The sequence below is a fragment of the Gaeumannomyces tritici genome, assembly GCF_000145635.1.
Source record: "Gaeumannomyces tritici R3-111a-1 unplaced genomic scaffold supercont2.2, whole genome shotgun sequence".
Classification (NCBI taxonomy): Eukaryota; Fungi; Ascomycota; class Sordariomycetes; order Magnaporthales; family Magnaporthaceae; genus Gaeumannomyces; species Gaeumannomyces tritici.
In genome coordinates this window covers 1,366,131-1,386,100 of record NW_008804546.1, presented here as the reverse complement: position 1 = coordinate 1,386,100, position 19,970 = coordinate 1,366,131, and the positions used below count along the sequence as shown (strand labels likewise).

The 19,970-nt window shown below is 59.5% G+C and overlaps 7 protein-coding genes across 7 annotated transcripts; 3 read left to right on the top strand and 4 right to left on the bottom strand.

The window, feature by feature from the left end:
* Nucleotides 1–909: 909 nt before the first annotated feature.
* Nucleotides 910–2,130, bottom strand: GGTG_02990 (hypothetical protein; the record flags this gene model as incomplete). The annotated part of the gene is made up of 4 exons (XM_009220768.1): nucleotides 910–1,008; nucleotides 1,271–1,431; nucleotides 1,789–1,905; nucleotides 2,058–2,130. The coding sequence occupies 4 exons, from the start codon at nucleotides 2,128–2,130 to the stop codon at nucleotides 910–912; spliced, it is 450 nt and encodes a 149-aa protein (XP_009219032.1).
* An 895-nt stretch (nucleotides 2,131–3,025) lies between these two features.
* Nucleotides 3,026–3,475, top strand: GGTG_02989 (hypothetical protein). The gene has a single exon (XM_009220767.1). The coding sequence runs from the start codon at nucleotides 3,155–3,157 to the stop codon at nucleotides 3,356–3,358; it is 204 nt and encodes a 67-aa protein (XP_009219031.1). The 5' UTR covers nucleotides 3,026–3,154; the 3' UTR covers nucleotides 3,359–3,475.
* A 2,333-nt stretch (nucleotides 3,476–5,808) lies between these two features.
* Nucleotides 5,809–8,118, top strand: GGTG_02988 (hypothetical protein; the record flags this gene model as incomplete). Its single annotated transcript, XM_009220766.1, has 4 exons — nucleotides 5,809–6,196; nucleotides 6,375–6,505; nucleotides 6,574–6,658; nucleotides 6,758–8,118. 4 exons carry the CDS (start codon nucleotides 5,809–5,811, stop codon nucleotides 8,116–8,118), a joined length of 1,965 nt encoding a protein of 654 aa, XP_009219030.1.
* A 35-nt stretch (nucleotides 8,119–8,153) lies between these two features.
* On the top strand, nucleotides 8,154–8,601 carry GGTG_02987 (hypothetical protein; the record flags this gene model as incomplete). Its single annotated transcript, XM_009220765.1, has 1 exon — nucleotides 8,154–8,601. The coding sequence occupies one exon, from the start codon at nucleotides 8,154–8,156 to the stop codon at nucleotides 8,508–8,510; it is 357 nt and encodes a 118-aa protein (XP_009219029.1). The 3' UTR covers nucleotides 8,511–8,601.
* Nucleotides 8,602–8,933: 332 nt separating this feature from the next.
* GGTG_02986 (hypothetical protein) lies at nucleotides 8,934–12,320 on the bottom strand. The gene has a single exon (XM_009220764.1). The coding sequence runs from the start codon at nucleotides 11,839–11,841 to the stop codon at nucleotides 9,391–9,393; it is 2,451 nt and encodes an 816-aa protein (XP_009219028.1). The 5' UTR covers nucleotides 11,842–12,320; the 3' UTR covers nucleotides 8,934–9,390.
* Nucleotides 12,321–13,619: 1,299 nt separating this feature from the next.
* GGTG_02985 (hypothetical protein) lies at nucleotides 13,620–16,041 on the bottom strand. Its single transcript, XM_009220763.1, has 3 exons — nucleotides 15,328–16,041; nucleotides 14,523–15,188; nucleotides 13,620–14,462 (listed from the first exon to the last, which is right to left on the bottom strand). The coding sequence occupies exons 1-3, from the start codon at nucleotides 15,416–15,418 to the stop codon at nucleotides 13,909–13,911; spliced, it is 1,311 nt and encodes a 436-aa protein (XP_009219027.1). The 5' UTR covers nucleotides 15,419–16,041; the 3' UTR covers nucleotides 13,620–13,908.
* A 1,915-nt stretch (nucleotides 16,042–17,956) lies between these two features.
* On the bottom strand, nucleotides 17,957–19,908 carry GGTG_02984 (hypothetical protein; the record flags this gene model as incomplete). Its single annotated transcript, XM_009220762.1, has 2 exons — nucleotides 17,957–19,500; nucleotides 19,824–19,908. 2 exons carry the CDS (start codon nucleotides 19,906–19,908, stop codon nucleotides 17,957–17,959), a joined length of 1,629 nt encoding a protein of 542 aa, XP_009219026.1.
* Between the last annotated feature and the right edge of the window lie 62 nt (nucleotides 19,909–19,970).

The window sequence follows — 19,970 nt, the reverse complement described above, 5'->3', positions numbered from 1 at the left end:
GCCAGCCTCTCACATTCCCACGTTCTGTGACCCGTTTTGTGGTCTGACCTGGCGGTTGTGGTCTCTGCTTCTTGCGGAGGCGCTCGAGAGCTGGTGCTTTTGTGGCCCGCCAGAGCGCGCACCAGGCCCGTCACTTCTTTGCACCAGCGGCCATATTTCGCGGCCAGGTCGTCTCTGCGCTCCGTCTGGCTGTCCGCCTGTCGTTCAAACCCTGTAATTCCCCGAGCCGTGGCCCAGTCGTGCGCGTATTTCCACCTGGACGTTGCAGCGACAGCAGATGGCTGCCGGGCGGGCAAGATGGGGGCCGGGCGGCAAAGTGACGTTTCCCATCTACCGCCTACCTGCCCGCCCGATCGTCTGCTCACCTAGGTGGGAGATAGCGAGCGTCTGGCCATCTGACCCGAAAGAGCGGGAAGGATGACTTGCATCACTGATAATGCACGTGATTTGAACTACTGGCTGAAGGGCTGGTGACAGGGGGGGCAAGTCTCAGCCCACTGCCCTCCCAGTCGTCGAGGCTTGCTCTGTGCATTAGCGATCGCGGCTCTCCGCCTGACGGCCACGCAGGCGGGCGGGCGGGCAGACAGGCAAGGGCTAGTTCCAGACCTTGCCCTCGATGCGATGGCCCCGTGGCGTCCACGGACGGCAGGGTCTGACAGCAGGCACCAGCAACGGCCCACGGTCGTCGCCTCACCTCTGGCAAGCGGGCCGCACCAGCTATAGATAAACTCTGTAGTGCCCAGAGAGGGGGGGGGGGGGGGAGGGACGGGCGGAGGGGGCGTGGGCGACTGGGGGGTCCGTGGCGTCCAGACGCGGGTGGCTGCAGCGCTGGGCTGTGCCACGTTGCGCCGCGCGGTGGCGCCCGCCGTGCAAGCCAGCGCGTGGGCGTGGGCAAGTCACCTCGTCGTCTCAGGCCGCCGCCGCCGCAGCAGTAGCAGCGGCCGCGGCAGCGACGACATCTGTTGCACGCCGTGCTCTCTTCTCCTCCCTCTCATCCCGCTTCTCCAGCTTGGAGCGCGGAAGGTGAGCAAATCTCCCGAGAAGGGGTGCGTGAGCGGCCGCTCACAGTCCACTCTTTCTTCTCTACTCCTAGTACCTACCTCCCTTCTCTGTGCACAGCCGCCTCTCCCGTCTTCTCTTGGTTGCCCGGGTGTCACCCCGCCGCTATGCCTTCGCTGTGTTGTATGGGGCAGTCCCCAACAAAGCCACCTTGGACTGGTCTTCTGTCAGGACCTGTCGTGCGACGCCATTGCCCAGCCCGGAATTTCACAGCTTCGCCCCCCGTCTGTCCAAACCCTTGCTGGTCGTCTTGGGCCATGCCCCTCTCCCCGCCGCCTGAATGAGTCTCAACATTCTCGGTGAGACGGACGGTGTGAGGTTCGAGGACTTGGTGGGACTTGAAGCCACCTTCGATGACCCTGGCGACTGTTGCTGCTTGGCGGGGTGTAGTGCTGTGGTTAGCTCCAGGCCATAGTCGTGACGGGAAGAAAATCTACTGGAGATCTTGCAGAGGCATCGCTAAACAGACGAATGACAAGAATGTGTGCATCTCTTTTTTTCTTCTTTTTTTTTCTTTCTTTCTTTTTTTCGCTTCCCGTGGCCTTGCCTCCTCCATCAACTGCAAGACTTGTCCTGTTCTTGATAAGGACTTCACATCGAACGGCCAACTCGCAGGGACAAACCCCTAACACCCAGAAGTAAGGTATGTTTGCCAAAAAAAAAAAATCTCCGGCTTCCGTCGTTGTAGAGCACGAGCCAGGCTGGGCATGGAACAGGAAACACACATACACACAGACACACACCCGTCCCCCGCGGTGTCGGCCTCGCGCCAAACCACCTGGTTCACAGTCACGCAGGTGCTGTGAGTCCTACTGTCGCTAGCGCAATAAGCCTGGAGCCACACGGCTACTGTTTTTAGCAGCGCTAGGTCTACAGAGGAGCATGGTGACAGGGCAGGCGAACTGGTCCATTTCTGTTTCCATTCTTCTTTTGCCTGCTTGCGACCTGCCCTGGGCGAAGCTCGGGTCGTCGGATGGATCGATCTCTGATTGCCTGACCTGGCCCATCCATGATGGCGGCGGCGGCTGGAACACCCCGGTAGTCAAACGGCAGCCCGCAGAAGACCGTCATGGCTGCAAAGATGAGCAAATTTCAGGGCCTTCCCTCCCCCTAGCTCCACGGAGGAGGGCTTGCATCAGGGCCCGACTCGAGGCCCAGGTGATGGGAAAGCTGGGAGGAGGATGGACGAACGAGACGGGAGGCTCAGGGGCATGGCAGCCGCCCATCGGTAAATGGCAAGTGCCAAGTTCCTCCTGTCTGCTTCCCAGTGTACTGAGCTGGGCCGCGTTCGGGGCCTGTGCTCGGCGAGATCGGTTGGGGGCTGTCTTCTATTTCGCCCACTTTGCTTCTCTTTGTCGACGCAGACAGGCGATGTCCGACCTTTCTTGGCTGGGACTGCGCTCTCACATATCATTATTCTGCCCCTCGAGCCCTGAACCCTCCCATGACTATTTGCGGTACGCTCTCCTCTCCTTGCTTCTATTGCTTTCTTTATTGCCTTGCGTCTACGCCTGACGAAAACCCTTGCTTGGCACACAATCTCTCATTCGGCCTCCCTCTGGAAATGGACGAGAGGAGCCCTTCGTTCATCTCACGTCTCCCCTTGGCAGCAAGACGTGTGAATCTCGGGGCTTTTACCATTTTGCCCTGCCCTTCCAGCCGTTACACTTGTTGAAACGCAAAAACGGGGCCACTGTGTTGCCCAGTCGGGACCGTTTGATGCGTTTGTGCGAGCCGGTCCTGTCTCTTGAGGAGACCCAAGGCTCGGTGGCATGGGAAGAAGCAGGGCTACCGGCTTCCGCGCCAAAGAATTCGAGAAGGCGGTTCCCCAGAGGCACAGCATCTGTCGTATCATGGCATTCGGGCCTGAAGGGGGGGTCGAGGCAATCCCTGACCTCCTGTTTTTTTCAACCTTCATTTCCCGCGCACGTCTCCTGCATTTTTCCACGTCCTTCTCGAACAAGCCATGGAACGATTTCCGTCCTGGCCGACACGTAGCAAGTGCCATGGTTTCTTTGCCGTGACGTCGCCGCCTTCTCGGCTATGCGCATCACCAGAGGACAGAAAAAAAAGTGACGGGTAGGAAAAAGAAGCAATGGTTCTTGACCGCCGGGCACTCCCCTCCCAGCTGACGGGCGGACAGAAGAGCGGGAAAAAGGAAAAGTCGGCGAGCGGGTGGGCTGGCTTTGCTCCTTTGCTGTTCGCGGTGGACAGTGGTGACCAGGACAAGGGATCAAGGTGCCGGGAGTGGACGGCACGGCAGGTTGGCAGCAGACTATTGGATCCAGGCCACACCTAGGCCCAGGTGGCAGCTGTATGCGTGGTGTGTCATATCTCAGAGCGTGTTGGAAACAGAAAAAAAAATACAAGTCTAAGGACTGCGACACAGTTTCTGGATTACCAACGCCTCAAAACGCCCACCCCCCCTGTCACAAGGCACACCTCACCAGCCGCTGCTCGCCTGGCCGGACGCTATTGGCTGACGCCCACGCTCGTCACTTCTGAGGGGGAGATATACATGTAGGCTGAGGTAGCAGGCAGAGGGGGGTATGGCCGTGGCACCAGCAGTGATGGAAAGGAGGGGACAGGGGAGGCGCAGCTCTGAAGGGTGATAGCGACGAAGGACAGCAACCAACAGAAGCACGCAGTATGTTCCGTCGTGACTTGATGTGATGTGTGATGCGATGTGGGAGACAGAGAGGAAGGGCGAGATACAGAGAGAGTGTGTAGACGGAACAGTGCGGACACGTGTGTCGAGTCAATCATGATGCCTCTGCTGCTGCTGCCTCTTGGGGGTGTGGTCTTATATGCCTTGGCGTTGTGTCCGTTGCTTTTTTTCCCCTTGTCCCACGCCCCTTTCCACGCCCAAGCGCGCGAGAGTGAAAAAAGAGCGGAAGACGCAAAGGGAGAGAGGGGAGCAAGTTGGGCTGGGTAACCAGCGGCACCAGCTGCAGCCATCCGAGCCCTGGCTCCCTGTCAGAGCTTTTGTTTCTGTGTGTGATGGATGAGTGTCCGTCAAACAAACTACCAGAGAGAGTGAGAGAGAGAGAGGCACGCACTGGCCCACCTTTTGCTCCCCCTCGGCCGACTCTTTCTGTTGCCCGGCCCGTTTCCACCCAGCAGCAGCAGCAGCAGCAGCAGTGAGCGTGTGTTTCTGTGGGCGTATTATAGGCAGGGGCGTGTGGCCGGGCGTCTACACACACCTGTTCTTCCAGGGGAGAAGGAAAAAGCGGCAGCATCACCGGCACCCAAGCTGGCGGTCTTGATGGGCTCGTGACCCGGTGTGCCCTGAGGAGAAAAAGGGCAGCAATACGTAGAGGCCGGGCCCAATCATCCAACGTCGCCCTGCCGGTGTGGTTGGCTCCTGCTGCCGGTCACGGGCGAAGCAGAGGGTCCTCAAGAAGGAGACGCAAGGCGGCCAAGCCCCACCGAGAGCAGCGTTCGACCAACCCAGCCCAACCCAGCCTATACAGCCCGCAGGGAGCCAGTCAGGAGGCGTGCCTGCCCGCTGCTGTTTGACTCCCCCAAGCCCCCCCTCGCAGGCCACGCCGACTCCGACAGTTTGTGGGAAAAAAGGCGTGAGGTCGCTGGCCGTGCTCCCAATACTTGCGGTGTACACCCCTGGAGTCTTTGCGGTGGCTTCCCGTACCCTGTTCCCCGTCTCGACCAGTCACCGGCCGGCCCTCGCCGTCTTTGAGCCTTGCCCGCGGCCTCGTCGCCCTCCCCGCCAGTTTAGACGTCCACACGCTACGCTACCCGACCCATACTTTCGGGACGGGCAACATCAAGGAAGAAAGGGAGGACAGCCAGAAAAAAAAGTGACCCGTCTCTTTAGGCCCTGGCTCACGAGCAGCAGCAGCAAGCCCGTCCGAGCACCAACTGGGAGCCCCCTGGAATTGCTGGCTTGGTTATTTCACTCTATCGGCCTGGCAAAGGAGCTGGGTTCTTCCCACCAGCTGTCCTTCGGTCTCGCCGATCATCTGTCACTTTTTTCCTTGCTGTTCTTTATCTCGAGCGGCCCTTACAAACACCTGGAGAAAAAGAAAAGAGGAGGAGAGGAGAAAAGGAAAGGGCGGTGGGATGCCAAACGGGCGTTCTCTGCTCTTACAGGTCGACTCTGGGCAGCCTCGCGAGCAGAACAAAGGAAAAGAAGTAGGCCAGCTGCATCGCAGGCTCCACACCTCCCTCCCCGCTCCTTTTTTTTTGCCCTGGGTGTTTATCCTGCTCGGTGTCGGCGCCCTCGTCCGAAGGAAGGGCCGCCGTAGGCAATCTTCGGAGGGCAGCGAAAGGACGGTGAAAGCCACGGCGTTCTCCTAGTGTGCCCCCATCCCCCTGTACCCTCATATCCTCCCCCCTTCGTGGTCTCTTCCAAGGGCGGGGGAGGAGCTGTTGTCCTTGATAGTACCTTGTTTGCTGCCCACCCGCCCAGTTTGATGTTCCCCAAGCGTCGCCCTGGGGCGTGGTCCAGCGCCGTCGAGCAATCCAGCCGCTTCCCTTGGGTGATATAACCCCCCTCCTCCCCCGACTCCGACGTCCCAACCTCGATGGGCTTGACCATCCCTCCGCCCTCTACCTCGCACGACCTCCTCTCTCCTCTTTAGCACCGCATACCACGCCTGCCCCAAGTCAGTCATCGTCCCTGCCATCCTCGACTTCTTCCTTGAGAGTCAACAACATCTCGAGGATCTGGCGCCGCTCTCGAAGGGACCTTCGAACCCACCTCGGCCATCAACCTTGGACCGCCAAACGATGCTGCCCTTAGCATCACTCATGAACCCAGACATGGCTATTGAGTCGGGCCCCATGATCCGACAGCACACGGGTGCCATGTCGTCGGCACCATCAACCCCCTACGACCAAGGGTTCCCGTCGCCGATATCGCCGCAGCAGAGGCTATACGCCCACAGGGCACCGTCGCCCCCGCGCACCGCACCCAGGGAGGTGTACTTCCCGACACCCCAAACCAAGGGCGCAGTGAACTATCCGCCACACGAAAGTCTCGACGATCGATCCCTGGCCGAGGTCCGAAGGTTCCAGGTGGAGCCCTTCGGCGCCATCCGGGAAACCTGCAGGCACATCCCTTACAACTCGAACAAGAAGGACTTTGGCGCAAAGACAGGCATGGAGAGCCTGGAAGGTACGAACATGTCCTCCTGCAGCTTACCCGCGCTCTTTTTTTTCTGTTCTTGGCCTGCCTGCCTCCCTGTTCCGTACTTGGAGGAGTACAATGCGCAACACATACCTAGACAAGCGACATGTCTTGAGACTCTGGTGATTCTTCCATACTGATGCAGATGTCGGAAATCTTGATCTAGTTTTCGAGTACACATTCTATGCTCGGGACAAGAAGGATCCGGAGAAGAAGAACAAGTGGACGGTCCTCTGGGACTACAACGTCGGTCTCGTGCGAATAACCAACTTCTTCAAGTGCATGGGATACTCCAAGGTTTGTGGCTCCAAGTCCCCAGCAGTTCATCATTTGAGTAGGTCAACTAACCCAGCAACAACCGACAGACGGTTCCGAGCCGCTCACTGTTACAGAACCCAGGCTTGAAGAATGTAACCTGCAGCATTACAGGTGGATCTATCACGGCTCAGGGTAGGGCAGATCCATCCCGGGTTTTCTCTTGCTCAGCTATCTTGCTCTTGTATCAGACCAGAGCCTATACTAACAGGTGGCCGTCTCTTCTCCGTCCAGGATATTGGATGCCGTTTCACTGCGCGAGAGCGATGTGCGCAAAGTTCTGCTATGATATTTCCGGGGCGCTGATCCCCATCTTCGGCCCCCAGTTCCCGGCCGAGTGCGTCCCCACGAGCTCGCCCGAGTTCGGGCGCTTCGGCATAGACCCGGAGATAGTCGAGGAGGCCATCAAGCAGGCCAATCTGGCCTACTACAGCGAGCAGCAGCCCGCCCTGGGCGGACGCCACGGCGGGTTCCACCACCACCAGGAGCTGCCGCAGCCGCAGCCGCAGCAGCAGCATGAACACTATAGCCATGTAGAACCCTCCACGCCGAGGGACCTCTATCCAAGGTGGTCTTACGGCAGAGAAGAGCAACAGCGCCCCTTCTCCGTGGAGCGCTCCCCGCCATACCGCCGGGCCGCCCGCGCGGCACCGTTCCAGGGGTCCCCGGACTACGCGACCGCCTTGCACCACCGCGGCTACCCGCGCCACGAGAGGGAGCACCCCCGCTACAGGGCGTCGGCCGAGCAGGTCCGCAGCCCCGACGCCGCCGCCGCCGCCGCCAACAGCGGCCCCCCGTCTCCAGGCAGGTCAAGCACATACATGGACATGGATACGTGCACGCCCTACGGCGGCGACAGCCGGTACCGCCGGCGCTCGCAGTACCGCCACCGGCAGACGCACTCCAACACGTCGCTGCCGTCCATGCAGCGCGACCTTCCCTCGGCCCACTCCTCGCCCGGCGGCTACCGCCTCGGCGAGCCGGCGCTGCTAACGCCCTCGCCCAACACGTGGCCCGTCGAGTACCCGGCGGCGGCCCAAGGTGGCAGTCCCCGCGACTACCCGGCCGCCCAGAGCAGTCCCCACGACTACCAGGCCATCGCCCACAGCAGCCCCGGCAGCCCCTCCCTCTACGAAAGCGGCGACGGCCACGACCGCCCCGACGCCTACCACCGCCCCGGGGCCTACAGGGGAGGCCGGCACACGCACCTGCTGGGCGAGCACGTCCCCAACCCGACCCTCAGTGCCATCCCGCGCTCCTCCCAGCCGTGGATGCGCCAGCAGCAGCACCAGCACGAACCCCACCACCACCACCACCACCACCAACATCCACTGTATCCCTCCGCCACCACCTCCACCGGCTTCCGTAGTGAGCACCACTACTACCGGACCGCGCCGTCCACCCCCCAGCCGCTGCACGAGGAGCACTTCGACTACTACCCCCCGGCGCCCTCCCGCCACCCAATCCCAATCCCGCCCGCGGCCGAGCCCCGCCCCGCCGCCGCAGCCGACGCTCCCGCCCCGCCCCCGTCCCCGTCCCCGTCCCCGTCCCCACCGCCCACCGCCGCCCCAGCAGCGCGGGCGACTGCGAGATGAGCGTCACCAACCTCGCCTCGGCCGCCGTGGCCGCCATGGCGCGGCACAGCCAGCCGCCATCCCCGCCCCGGGAGAGCATGGACTACCGCTACGAACCGCCGGCGGCGACGCCGCCCGAGGACGGCCGGCAACGGCAGCGGCAGCGGCAGCGGCAGCGGCAGCAGCAGCAGACTGCCGGGCACAAGGGCAGGGACGGCGGCGACCGTATGGACGTCGACGACCACAGCCGCCCCGCCGCCTGCGACGGCAAGGACATGGACGCCGCCGCCGTGCTCCTGGACCTGGGGAACCCGGCCCGCAAGCCCGGCGCGCCGCCGCCGCCGCCCGCGCGGCTCGCGTCATCGATCCCGCTGCCTGTGGGGGGCGGCCGCAAGCGCGCGCTGTCCATGTAGGGATCTGCTGGTGATGAACGATCTGTTTTGTTTCGTATCCTTTTTTTCTTGTTCCTTTTGAAATACCTAGGGTCTTGTTCTTTTTCTTGTGTGCGCCAGCATGTTACTTTTGACTATTCCAGGCGCTTACTACCTTGTCACTCACATCGGGAGGGCACTCAAACATCATGCTATGTCCAGAAGGGTCCTCCACCGAGGTGATTGATCACCATGCCTCATCGCTCCGTCGAGTGTGGTGGCTCCGGCCGCTCCGGGAGAGACATTACGTTTGTGGTGTCCTGGGCCATGGAAGCCCTTGATGCGTCCTAAACATGTTCTATTTCCCCATTCCTCCATTATTCGGCCCTACGTTTCCTGTACGGTGTTGACTCTTGACGGTCGGCACCCGAGGTAGAACGGAATTAAAAAAAAAAAAAAGCATTCCAAGGGGGTTCCATACTATTGGCGTTTTCCATTTCTCATACCAAACTTCTCCTACCTGTGCGTCCCTTCTCTATTGAGTTGACGATCTGGTCTTTGTTCTATACCTTGGTAGTAAGTAACCGACGCAACCTTGGGCCTGGGTTCACTATACGGAGACGCCCCCGAGGGACTGAATATGAATACCAATTCAATATTGGCCTAATATGTGTAGGTTCTGTGTGCCGTCAGGTGTCGTGTCAGAGCTTGCTGGTCTAGTTTGGGGCTTCACATACAGGTATTCTCCTACCATTCCACAACTCCCGCCCCAACGAAAGCACAAGGTATAGGAGGAGGTGCAGCTCTGGGATCCCAGCGGAGGTTCCGTCTTCTATATTACATTCGCTATAACTCTCGGCAATGCCAACAACCAGGCAGCACTCTCGTCAACATCCTACTCTCCCCGGTCCAGCAGGAGAGATCAGCCAAAATCCCCCTTGCCCACGACATCTTCCTTCTTGGATGGTATTGGTTGTAGTGGTGACGTCTCAGGGGGCCCCCCGCCGTTGCCCGCGTTGAGGAGACTCTGGCGCCGGGACCTCCTCGGGCTCGACACCTTGAACTCTTCCTCGTCAATCTTGTCCTCGTCGCCGTCTGCATCGTGCCTCTTTCCGCCGGCGGCACTACCGCCGCCGCCGCCTGTTCTCCCTGTCCGATCCTCATCCTCTGACTCATCCTCGTCGTCACTGCTATCTACGCCGCCGGTACTGCGCGATAGCTTATCGCGCACGACGGATGCCGTCGCCAGCCCGTCCTTGAGCCGCGAGTTGAGACCCGCCATGAATTCGCTCGCGAGCGCGAAGCGCGTGATGCCGTCGTCGCTCTGCAGCATCGAGTACATGACGCGCGCCTCGTTCAGACACCGCTGGGCCTGCAGGAACTTGCCAAGACCCAGCCACGCCTCGGCCGCCAGCACGCTCCAGAGCGCCGACTTGCGCCGCCAAGACCCCACGCCGGCCGCGTTGAGGGCCGGCCGTGACGCGCAGACGACGGCCATGCGCTCACGCATCAGAGCATCTCCCACGACACCAAGAAGCCGCGGCGTGGCCTCGGCGAGCCGCATCCCCAGCTGTGCAGCTGCGTTGACGCACGAAGCCCCGCCTCGGAGCCTCAGCAGCTCAAGCCCAAGTACCGAAGAGCGGAGGGCGCCGTAAGGGGCGCCACAGCGCGTCTGGTATGAATATGCAGCCTCGCGGAGCATGTCTGCAGCCGAGTCGAGACTTTTGGCCTGACTCTGGACCGAGGCTTTAGGGTGCGCCATGATCAGCACTGCCAGCGCGCCCATCTCGTTTGCAGCCGCGTAATGCCTCCAAGCGTGATCGCTCTCAAAGTCTGGTCGCAACAGGCCATACGTCGACTGCGCCAATTTCCAATCACGCAGCATAAAGGCATAGTCGGCCAGCCGCCTCAACGTTGCCTCGGGGGTGTCTGGCCGATAGAAGCCTTGGCTATAGTTGGACCCGCCGGGCGCGTTCTTGGATCCGCCACCAAACGCCCACCTCCTGGACATGCTCACCAGCCGGCCGCCGAAGCCCTTGCGTTTGGCCGCCACCTGATCGTTCCATAGGGAGACGTTTCGCTCCATGGTTGGCACGATTGACTGGATAACCATCTCGCGCACAAAAGTGCGAATGGCGGTTGCGTCCGTCTCGAACAGATATTTGGCCGGGTTCTCGAAATGCTCCTGGGCTTCACTCCTGCGGATGTCCGCAAGCTCCTCGGCCGCCGACATCCACTCACTACGGGGCAATGGTATGCTATCATCGTCCGTTTCGGCACACTGTGTGCTGCGGATTCGGAGGAGGTGGCAGTGAAGCCCAAAGTTCCGCTTCATCTGCTCAAAGAGCGCCATGGATTTGGAGATATCGCCGTTTTCCTCGTCGTGCACAAGAACGTAGTAGCGGAGGTAGTCCGGAGCAACCCAGTCTGGCAGCCTGCCCTCGCCCTCACTGGTCTCTTTGTAGAGATTCCGCAGGGCGTCGATGGGCGAAGGATTGCGCGAGCTGATGGCCATGACGCAGGCGACGGGATGGCCAAAAGTCTCATGGCTCTCCAGTGGGATACCGGATAACAACCTCCGCAGATAGAGCGAGTAGTAAGGCGAAGGTGCCTCGAGGTCCATTTCTTGCTGCGTTGGCGACATGGGCTGCTGCCCAATGCCGAACATGGACTGCTCGGCATAAGTCAGATGGCGATCGACCACTGCCTCTACATCGGCAAGCCTCCGAGACTCGCGAGATGTAACAACTTCGGGTGAGTCGGCACTACTGGCTGAGCCGTTGGGTACCGCCGATGAATTTTGGAGCGGCGTGCTTGACCCATCCTTGTCACCGTAGCGTACGAAGCGAACGGCGTAGTCATCCCAGGTCCTCGAGCCACCGACGCTATCCCTAATAGAGACTTTGCCCTGGACCTGCTCGCCAAAGGGACGCAACAGCTCCCACAGACCGCGCTCAAAACCCTTGTCCGCAGCCAGGGCGTCCGTATCGGCCGAGGCGTAGACGGCGACGTGCGGCACAAATGCTTGCAGCATCAAGGCCAACGGATCGCCGGGGCTGTCGAGGGGGACGTGATCCACCAGCGACTTTGCGAATACCGAGGCGGCGGCGCCAAGGGGGCTGCGGGCGAGGAGAGATTGGCGGCCGGCCGGAGAGGCGGATCGGGAACCGGGCGGGGTGAGGGTGGAGGCGTAGAGCGAGGCGACCGAGGGGTTTGCGCGTCGGGGAAGTGAGCGTAGATCGGCTTCCGAGTGTGAGAGCGGCGCGAGGTCGTCCAGAGGCTGCCGCCTGCTGGGCAGCCTTATGGTGGAAGCCGCCATGGGCAAGGACTGGATAGAGTCGGGCGCCGGCGATCCATTTTCAGAAGACTGCATGAGAGAGGCCTCGGTCGGGGCGATTCGGAGCCGTCGGAGCCGTCGGAGGCGGGTATGCGCGACGGCGGGAAGGGGCAGGCAAGGCTAGCAACCGCGTGGTCCAACGGGAGTCTGCGTGTGGTTGATGCGGGGGGGATCGGTCTGGGCAGGCGGCTTGACGATCTCGGTCCCGCGTCGGAGGGATAAGGGTTTGTGTCGTCGCTGCTGGAGAGAGAAAAAAAAACAAAGTACGGAAAGCGGCTCGGCACAAGAGGTTGCTAAGTGTGGTTGAATGTAACGTGGGGGGACAAGCACGACTGAGGCGACGTAAGACCAGGCAGCGGCCCAGGCGTCCCCAACAGCCCGGAATTGGCAAACCGGCCCAACAACAGAAAATCCAACAGGTGTCGCCTGGTATGTATGTGCACGGCGCAATGTCGAGGCTGAGCGGCACTAGATTGAAAGCTCGGCTATCTCGTCGTACGGCAAGGCCATCGCGGTGGAGGCTGATGGAAATGCGGGATGCGTCAGTCAGGGTCAATTGCCAGCTCGATCAGGTGCTTGCGGAGACGGGTCCTGAGCAAGGCTGTGTGTCATGATTGGACGCCTCACGTGGCAGAGAGACCCACTCGACCACCAAAGGCCTACGCTGTTTCAATTCTGATCCCACCAAAAATGGATTCGTCCTCGATCTCAGCTCACCAAGTCAATCCGTCTTTGGTACATGTCATCACAATGTTCAAGTCGACCCGACACTCGAAAAGCAGTAATCTAACCATGCAGCTATGATTCGCCGCTCACTTAGGTGGTGTACATTGTCGGGAGCCCGGCCATGGCTTCATCACAATTGTCAGCCACCTTCCCACGCAGTCTGATGCAGTTGGAGAAAAGCAACCTTCAGCCACCGCGATTCCCTCTTGACATTTGGTGGCAGACACCATCAATCAGTCGCAAGGGGCTGAATAATTACGCTTACTGGAGGAGCACAGCTCAATTTCACATCTGGACGCGTTGCGGCACATCCAAGAGCGCGCGCTGCATGAGCTCTCTCGGCCTAATACGCAACCATTCCGCCGAATGATTCCGGCCTCCTTGGCCAAAGTTGCCCACCGCTTCGCCTTCCTATTGCGTGTGCACAGGGATTGTGCTACTGCAAAGTTTTTTATCATCACAAGAATGATTTATGTGACAGCTCGAATGTGACTGTGATGACGGCAAGTGCAAGACGCGAGGGAGGCAAAAGCGGAGCGGTTTCTCACTCGGCGCGAAACATCCGTGGCGAGGACTCCATCCTTTACCCGTCACCACTGTGGATGGACCCCTCCCACATCGTCGCAGTCCTGGGGAATCATTTGATTCATGTATATCTCACACTAAGCCAAAGTTAGAAGTCGCGTTGGCGAGGTGAAGCCGAATTCGGGAAGCCGCGCGCCGCTCCTCATTCCCGCCCCATGTCCCCTGCTCTATATCAGAGCCCCATACCTATAAGACAAGGCAGTGGCCGGGCCCGTTATCTCGGGTTGGAGTGGGCCGTTTGTCCCCCCTGACAGAGGCCGCGTGCAGCGACCCCCTCGCCCCCCTCGCCCCAAGAGCGAAATCGCCTTGGGCCGAATGTGGGAGCCCCCAAAGTCCAGACAGGGGCCATCCCTCCCAAGCACCTGATAACCACAATCATCGGCGGGAGCTCCCCGGCAGTGTCATGGATTTTTCCGTTGTGGCTTCGGCATCGATACTTGTCCCCGTGCGTTATGCGCCCATGTCTCATCAATGACGGGAATCTTTAGGGGGACTGATTGTAGGCTTGGAATACTGTAGGATACTGGTGATATAGTGACTAATAATAGAATTATCTGTGTGTAGCCGCTATCTGACTATCACTTATTTACAGGATAAACGAGATCACGAAAGAAGAAAGATCAAGTTCCTGCCGGCTGGCCGGATCTCGATGCTCAAGGTTCCGTGCCTGGTGAGTGAGGTATAGGTATTTTGAGGGTGATGCTAGGAGATGAAGTAGCGAGTGGATGTGAAAGGAATGTGATGGAGGCTGGTTTCCGTTTACCTCCCGCCTCTTTTTATTATTTATTATTATCATAATGCGACCCCCACCCGCTGATCCTGCGCCTCCCCCGGGTTTTGGGACGAGACGCTGACCTCGATGGTCTTGTGGATTGCCAGGCTAGGCTGGTGGTCTTTGGCGCCCGCCTCGTCTAGTGTGAGCATGGCCGAGCTGCTGCGTCTATTCCTGCCCGCTGCATTGCGTACGAGGGGAATATCGTCGGTTGTCTCGGCCGTCATGCTTCTGTTCTGCCTGGTGTGCGCATCGATCCTGTTGTCGCGGGCTGCCGAGTCTGGGCTCACGGCGTCCCGCCTCCCTCGCTCCGGGTCGTCCAGCTTGAGCTCGTTGAAGAGGCTCCAGTCCTTGTTGGAGTGACCTTCGGCAGCCCCATCCCCGGCCACGCTGCTGAAAACCGAGGATATCGGCTTTTTCCTCTCGACCTGAGAGTCGCCGCTGCCAGATCCATACCTGTCGGTGAACTTGCCCCTAGCCTTGCGGTAGAGTGGCCCCAGAGTGGGGGCGGAGGCGCATATGATGAGAATGCTCCCCTCTGCCAGGCCGAGCATGTTGAGAAAGGGTAGCGGGTCTACCAGAGTCAGCGGCGGAAAGGGGACAGGAAGCAAACCAGAGCAACCAGGCAACTTACACGTCGGGTCTTTGGCCACGATCTCGAATATATCCCCAAATATTATCAGCTTGTAGATGGACACAATGCATGCGACCACGCCGAGCCCAAGCGAGGCCGAGACCGTGATGCGACTCTTGAGCGGCATGCTCAGCCGCATGATGAAGGGGATCGGGTAAAGACCGAAGAAGATGTCGAGAAAGGCCGAGTAAGCTGAGACGAAATATCCAAGATCCGAGAACGTCTTGGTACCGGAGCACACGCCGTCCACCGATGGATCCCACTGCTTTGCTATGGGGCGGCACTGGGTGAACCAAAAGACCGAGACGCTCATGATACAGCCTTGCGAGGTGATGGCGAGGCTCCAAAAGACAACCCTGGTCTTGATGCCGAAGTCGAGGATTCGCTGGAGCGTGGCGATGACGGCAAACTTAGGCAGCGAGAAGGTCCATATGAGGACAGCGCTACTGATGACGTTCCATTTGAGAGCATTTTTGACGTTTTCTGCCGGGTGGATATCAACGAGGCGGCGGCCCAAACCATACGAGTGGGCGACGGTCACCAGGACGCAACTGATGCCGAATATGAAGAAGCAGACGACTGTGATGTAGTCGTCCATGTAAAGGCCGCCGCCATGTATCTGCTTGAGGATGCATGCTCGCGTGTACATGCGCAGGCCGACGACCACTGATGTTCAAGCCGCAGAGTTAGCTTCGTTTCTAAACACGGGCATTACTGATCCTGTGCCTTCCCTATTGGCAGGTGTCTCGGATGCAGCCCCTTCTATCAAGCGCACGTTGGGAAAGAGAAAAGTCAAGAGACATACCGAAAAGCACCCCAAACATAGACCAAGCAGCTATGTCGGCCACCGGACCCCAGTTGTCTATCGCCCAGAGGGGAGCCGAAAAAGAGACCATGATTGCTCCCGGCACGTCCGCTCCGAGTGTCGATGTCCAACCGATGTTTTTCTCCAGCGAGGCGGGCGGACAGGAATGCACGGTCGAGAACCCGTGCGAGGGAGAAGAAGACAAACGACGATACCGTACAGAGAAAGGGATCGCCCATCGGTCGGTGCGGACGTGCCACACGGGGTTATTAAGAGGGATCCCAGAGCAGGGAAAATGATAATAACAATAGGGCCAGAGCACTTCTGACAAGCAAGTGGGTACCAGGGCTAAGCAGGCTCCCTAGGGACTCCAAGTGCTGGGCCTCTCGGCCGGCCGGGGGGAGGGGCGTCATGAAGAGAAAGCAGAGTTTTCTTACGGTGGTATCGCCGGAAACACCCCCTCTCTCCACCTCCCAGACGGCCGGATACGTAGCCAGATACAGTTGCCGAGATTCACATCATGGGCCCCCCCAAGGGGAGCCCGACGGAATGGGAGTACCTACCTATTTAGTACCTATTTAGCAAGAGATGGGATGGCATTACGCCACCCAACCGCCCGTTGTTGACCATCTTGGTCACCGCAATCGACTAGTACCTACCGCTACCCATGACGATCGCCAGCCAGTCACGGCGGCGGCGGCAGCGCTCGTGTGAGAAACGCGAGGGTGGATGGGAGCGGGCGAGGGCGAGGGCGGGCGATAACAGCCGGCTCGCTTGGCAACGTGTAATTAGTCGTTTGCCGCGGACAGGCTAGGTCGAAATGGTGATAGCACCACGGCTCTTCAGCAAAAGTCCGCCAGCACCAGGGGGTGAGGGGTGGCGGCCGCTCCCGGGAGGCGTCAAGTTAGCGTTGCCTCGGGCAAACGGGGGAACACGAGGTCCTTGCGGGCGTGATGTGATGGACCGACCCCCCAGCAAACAAACAGTTCGCGTGGTGGTGGGGATCCAGACTGACTCTGTGTGGGTATTTCGAAATGAGTCGCGGACTGATCGACAAAGATCTTCGTCTCCAAAGCCCATATGAGGGAACGCAGCGCGCCAAGACCTGTGACAGACTGGTGGGCTGCCCCGCCTGCTGGGGACGGGAAGACCCTCCCGGGATGTGGGGGCGTGCCTGGCGTGCCTGGGTGCAGGGCCCACCGTGGCAGCCGCAACGGGGAGGGATCTGCTTTCTGTGCTTCTGTGCAGAGCCGTTGGACACCGCTAGCCCACGACGCGTCGTGCTGACTGGTTGCCCCAAGCCCCAAGCCCCAAGCCCCAAGCCCCAAGCCCCAAGCCCCATCTACTTCTAACCGGCTCTAGGAAATGTACCGTTGACAGCATCAAAAATTACCACATATCAGAATAATCACATGTCCCCTCAGGCCATCCCACACATCCGCCCAACCCCGCAGCTTCTGTCCTGATAGCCTCCAAGCCTCATGATGTCAATATGTCTTGGGACTCTGGCCGCCAAGGGGTGACGTCGTCGTGATCGGGGCCCAACCCGGGATCGAGGATGCCAAGGTGCTTTGGAGCACGTATATTTTCTTTGGGTTAGACTGTTGATCCGCCGTGTCTCCCATGCTGATGACTTGCATCTCGAGCTCGGCAATGAAGGAGCCCACCTCTGTCGCGCTGTCTGGCCGCTAGAAGATGATTCCTGGGACTTAACGAGACAGACTTGATGTAGATAAATAAATGCAACCGTTAATAAAGTCAGTATCGGCGCTAGCCGAGGCGATGGATCGGCCAAAAGCTTGACTCCTACCATCAGGGCACGTCGAGTCCCGCCCCTTTTCGAGGCAAGCGACCCTCCATCATTTCACCGCATCGTTCGATGATACACTGGATTCGCGTCCGCCACTACAACATCCATTTGACGCAGTAGCCTTTCGAAAGCTTCAAGGTCCCTGAAGGAACTTGTGCGTCTCTGAGGCTCCTGGGGATCGCGGAGGAGAGTGAGAGCCTCGATACGCCATTGGTTTCTGGGCATATTAAGTCGCTGCTCTACGAGCTCATGCTGGAATTCATTATGGATATTAGATCCTGCGAGCGTCACCCAGAGGGAAGTAATCTTGGCCCCCAAGATACTAAATCCGCCCTGAAACAAACCCCGGTCAGGCGGCAAGCCGTCCTGGAGCAATAAGATTAGCCCAGCTCGGGCAATGCATTGTGGGGGACCTGCCTGTGTGGGCGGGTGACGCCGCCGAGAGATTCAGTAGCCACCGAACCGGGCTCAAAAGCCCACATTCCTAACCTGAGTGCTTATGAGCTCGGTGTTGTGGTTGGAGGGTAATTCCTCTTAATATTTTTTTGCAGCTGCTGATAGGATAGAGTGAGGTTCGTTAGGTCGGGAGGAGACCTGGTCAGCTGGTCATGCCCTTCAACGAGAAATGTTGGTGGCGTTTAGCTCCCTTCAAGCTTGTTCAGGTTCTCCCTATAGTATGGATATTGAAAGAAAAAGAGGACCAGAGCCAGCTTGCCCAAAAGGACGGTCTTATCTCGGAAGTAAACAATGGGTTGTATCGCCTTGCGCTATTTGACAATCTTTCTCCTGTTGTAGCTAGAACATAAATACCTTCACGTCTCACGCCGCCTCGACCGCAAGGCTGAAGAGATCACCGCCGCAGCCGTTGGTGTCGTAGAAGATGCCCATGACGTCGTTGCAGTTGCCCAGCTTGCCCCACTGGGCGCCGTTGGGCCCGCCCTCGTGGCAGGTGACGGCGGCGCCGTCGGCGGAGCGGGCGCACGCGATCTCGTAGGCGGGCACGGACGCCAGGCCGCCCGGCGCGATGAAGGCCAGGCGCGAGTCCTGGTCGATGACGGCGGCCACGGGGCTGCCGGCGCCGTCGACCGAGTAGAGCGTGGTCGCGGCCGCGCCAGTGCCGAAGTACCAGGTCGACGCCCTGGACGCGTCCTCAGTGAAGGTGATCAGGTGCGACATGCCTCCATTGCCGGCGCCCAGGTCCCTCCAGTCCATCAGCGTCAGGTACTGCTTGGACATGGCACCGGTGGCGGGCCGCAGGCGGAACGTGGCTGGCATCCCGGTGGAGCTGGGCGTGGCCTCCGTCGAGGTCGAAGACGATGCTTCGGTGCTGCTGCTGGTGGCTGCGGCGTCGGTGGTGGCTGTGGATACCTCGCCAGAGGCGGTTGAGGCCACGTCGGTGGCGCTCGTCCATGTCGCCGAGCCGGTTGAAGCGGGCGTATCTGTCATCTTAACCGATGAAGTGGCGGAGGCCTCAGTCGACGAGGAGGAAGCAGCCGTAGGTGAGCTCACCTCAGTGCTGCCAACAGAGGTTGAGGCATCCTTGGCACCGGCGTCGATAGGCTCGGCCGAGGCGCTGGCAGTGCTGGAGGTGGTGGAGGTATTAGTAGCCGTCGCCGAGGAAGTATTTATGGCCTCTGTTGACCAAATTGTTTCGGTTGACGAGGGCGTGTCGGCTAATGTAGTCGAAGAGGCAACATCGGTGGCAGCCGATGACATGTTGGTTGACGCAAGTGACAGGGCGGTTCCCGTGGAAGAGACTGTGTCCGTCAAGGCAGTCGAAGAGACAGCATCAGAGGAGGCAAATGCCGTGTCGGTTGACGAAGTCGAAGAGACAATATCTGTGCCGGCAGCAGATGAGCTCGGCTCTGAGGAGACAGTTGACGAGCTGGCATCAATTGAGGCTGCCGACGAGACCACATCAGTGGCAGTAGTCGACGAGGCCGCTTCAGTGGAGGTAGCATCGCCAATGATGGCAGATGGAGTCACGGTATCCGTCGAACTGGAAGGGGTTATGCCCGTTGAAGCAGTGGTAGAAGTCACAGTCTTGAAGGTAGAAGTAGCGTCGTCGCCAATGATGGCGGAGTGGGGCACTGTCTCAAAGGCCGCATCGGCAGAGGCTGTGGAAGAGACAGCATCAGTCGAAGCCGTTGTCGAGGTGCTGTCAATTGAGGGCGAGGTAGCCGAAGTACCCTCGGCCGAAAAAGTGGAAGAAATCACATCGGCCGTCGCAGTTGCGGATACTGCATCTGTTGAAGCGTTGGAAGACGCAGAATCGGTGGAGGCTGTCGAAACCTCGGTAGAAGATGTTACACCAGTCGGGGTGGTCGAAGCGGAAACATAGCTGGAAGCCGCAGAGGCGGCGTCTTTTTTGATAAAGAGGGTTATAAGACTCCCTTTTCGAGTTTTGAAACGAGCGAAGATGTCAGGGGGAACAAAAGAAAGGATCTTGTGGTAAAAAGCGAGCGCGAGAAAGGGAGCCCGGTGTAAGAAAAGAGTGTAGAGACCGCAGGTGTCGGTCAGCGGACGACTGGAAAGGCGGTGCTGGAGTGCCGCTGATGGATAACGACCAAGGAATGAACGCAAGAAGCAGACTGATCAGCAGCTCACCAGCGTTTATATTGGCCTTGCATCATTTTCAACTCTACCAACCGTCCCAAGGACCGAGGGCCCATCCCCTCCAGCTCACCACCGCCACGACCGTGCTCTCGGCCAAGGAGCGTGCCGACTTGGGACCAAGCGTTTCGCCGCCACTTGAAGGCATGCCACCCCATCTCCTTGATCTATTGCGAATTTCAGATGAGTCAACCACCCTCGAGTGCAACCTGCAGCGCGG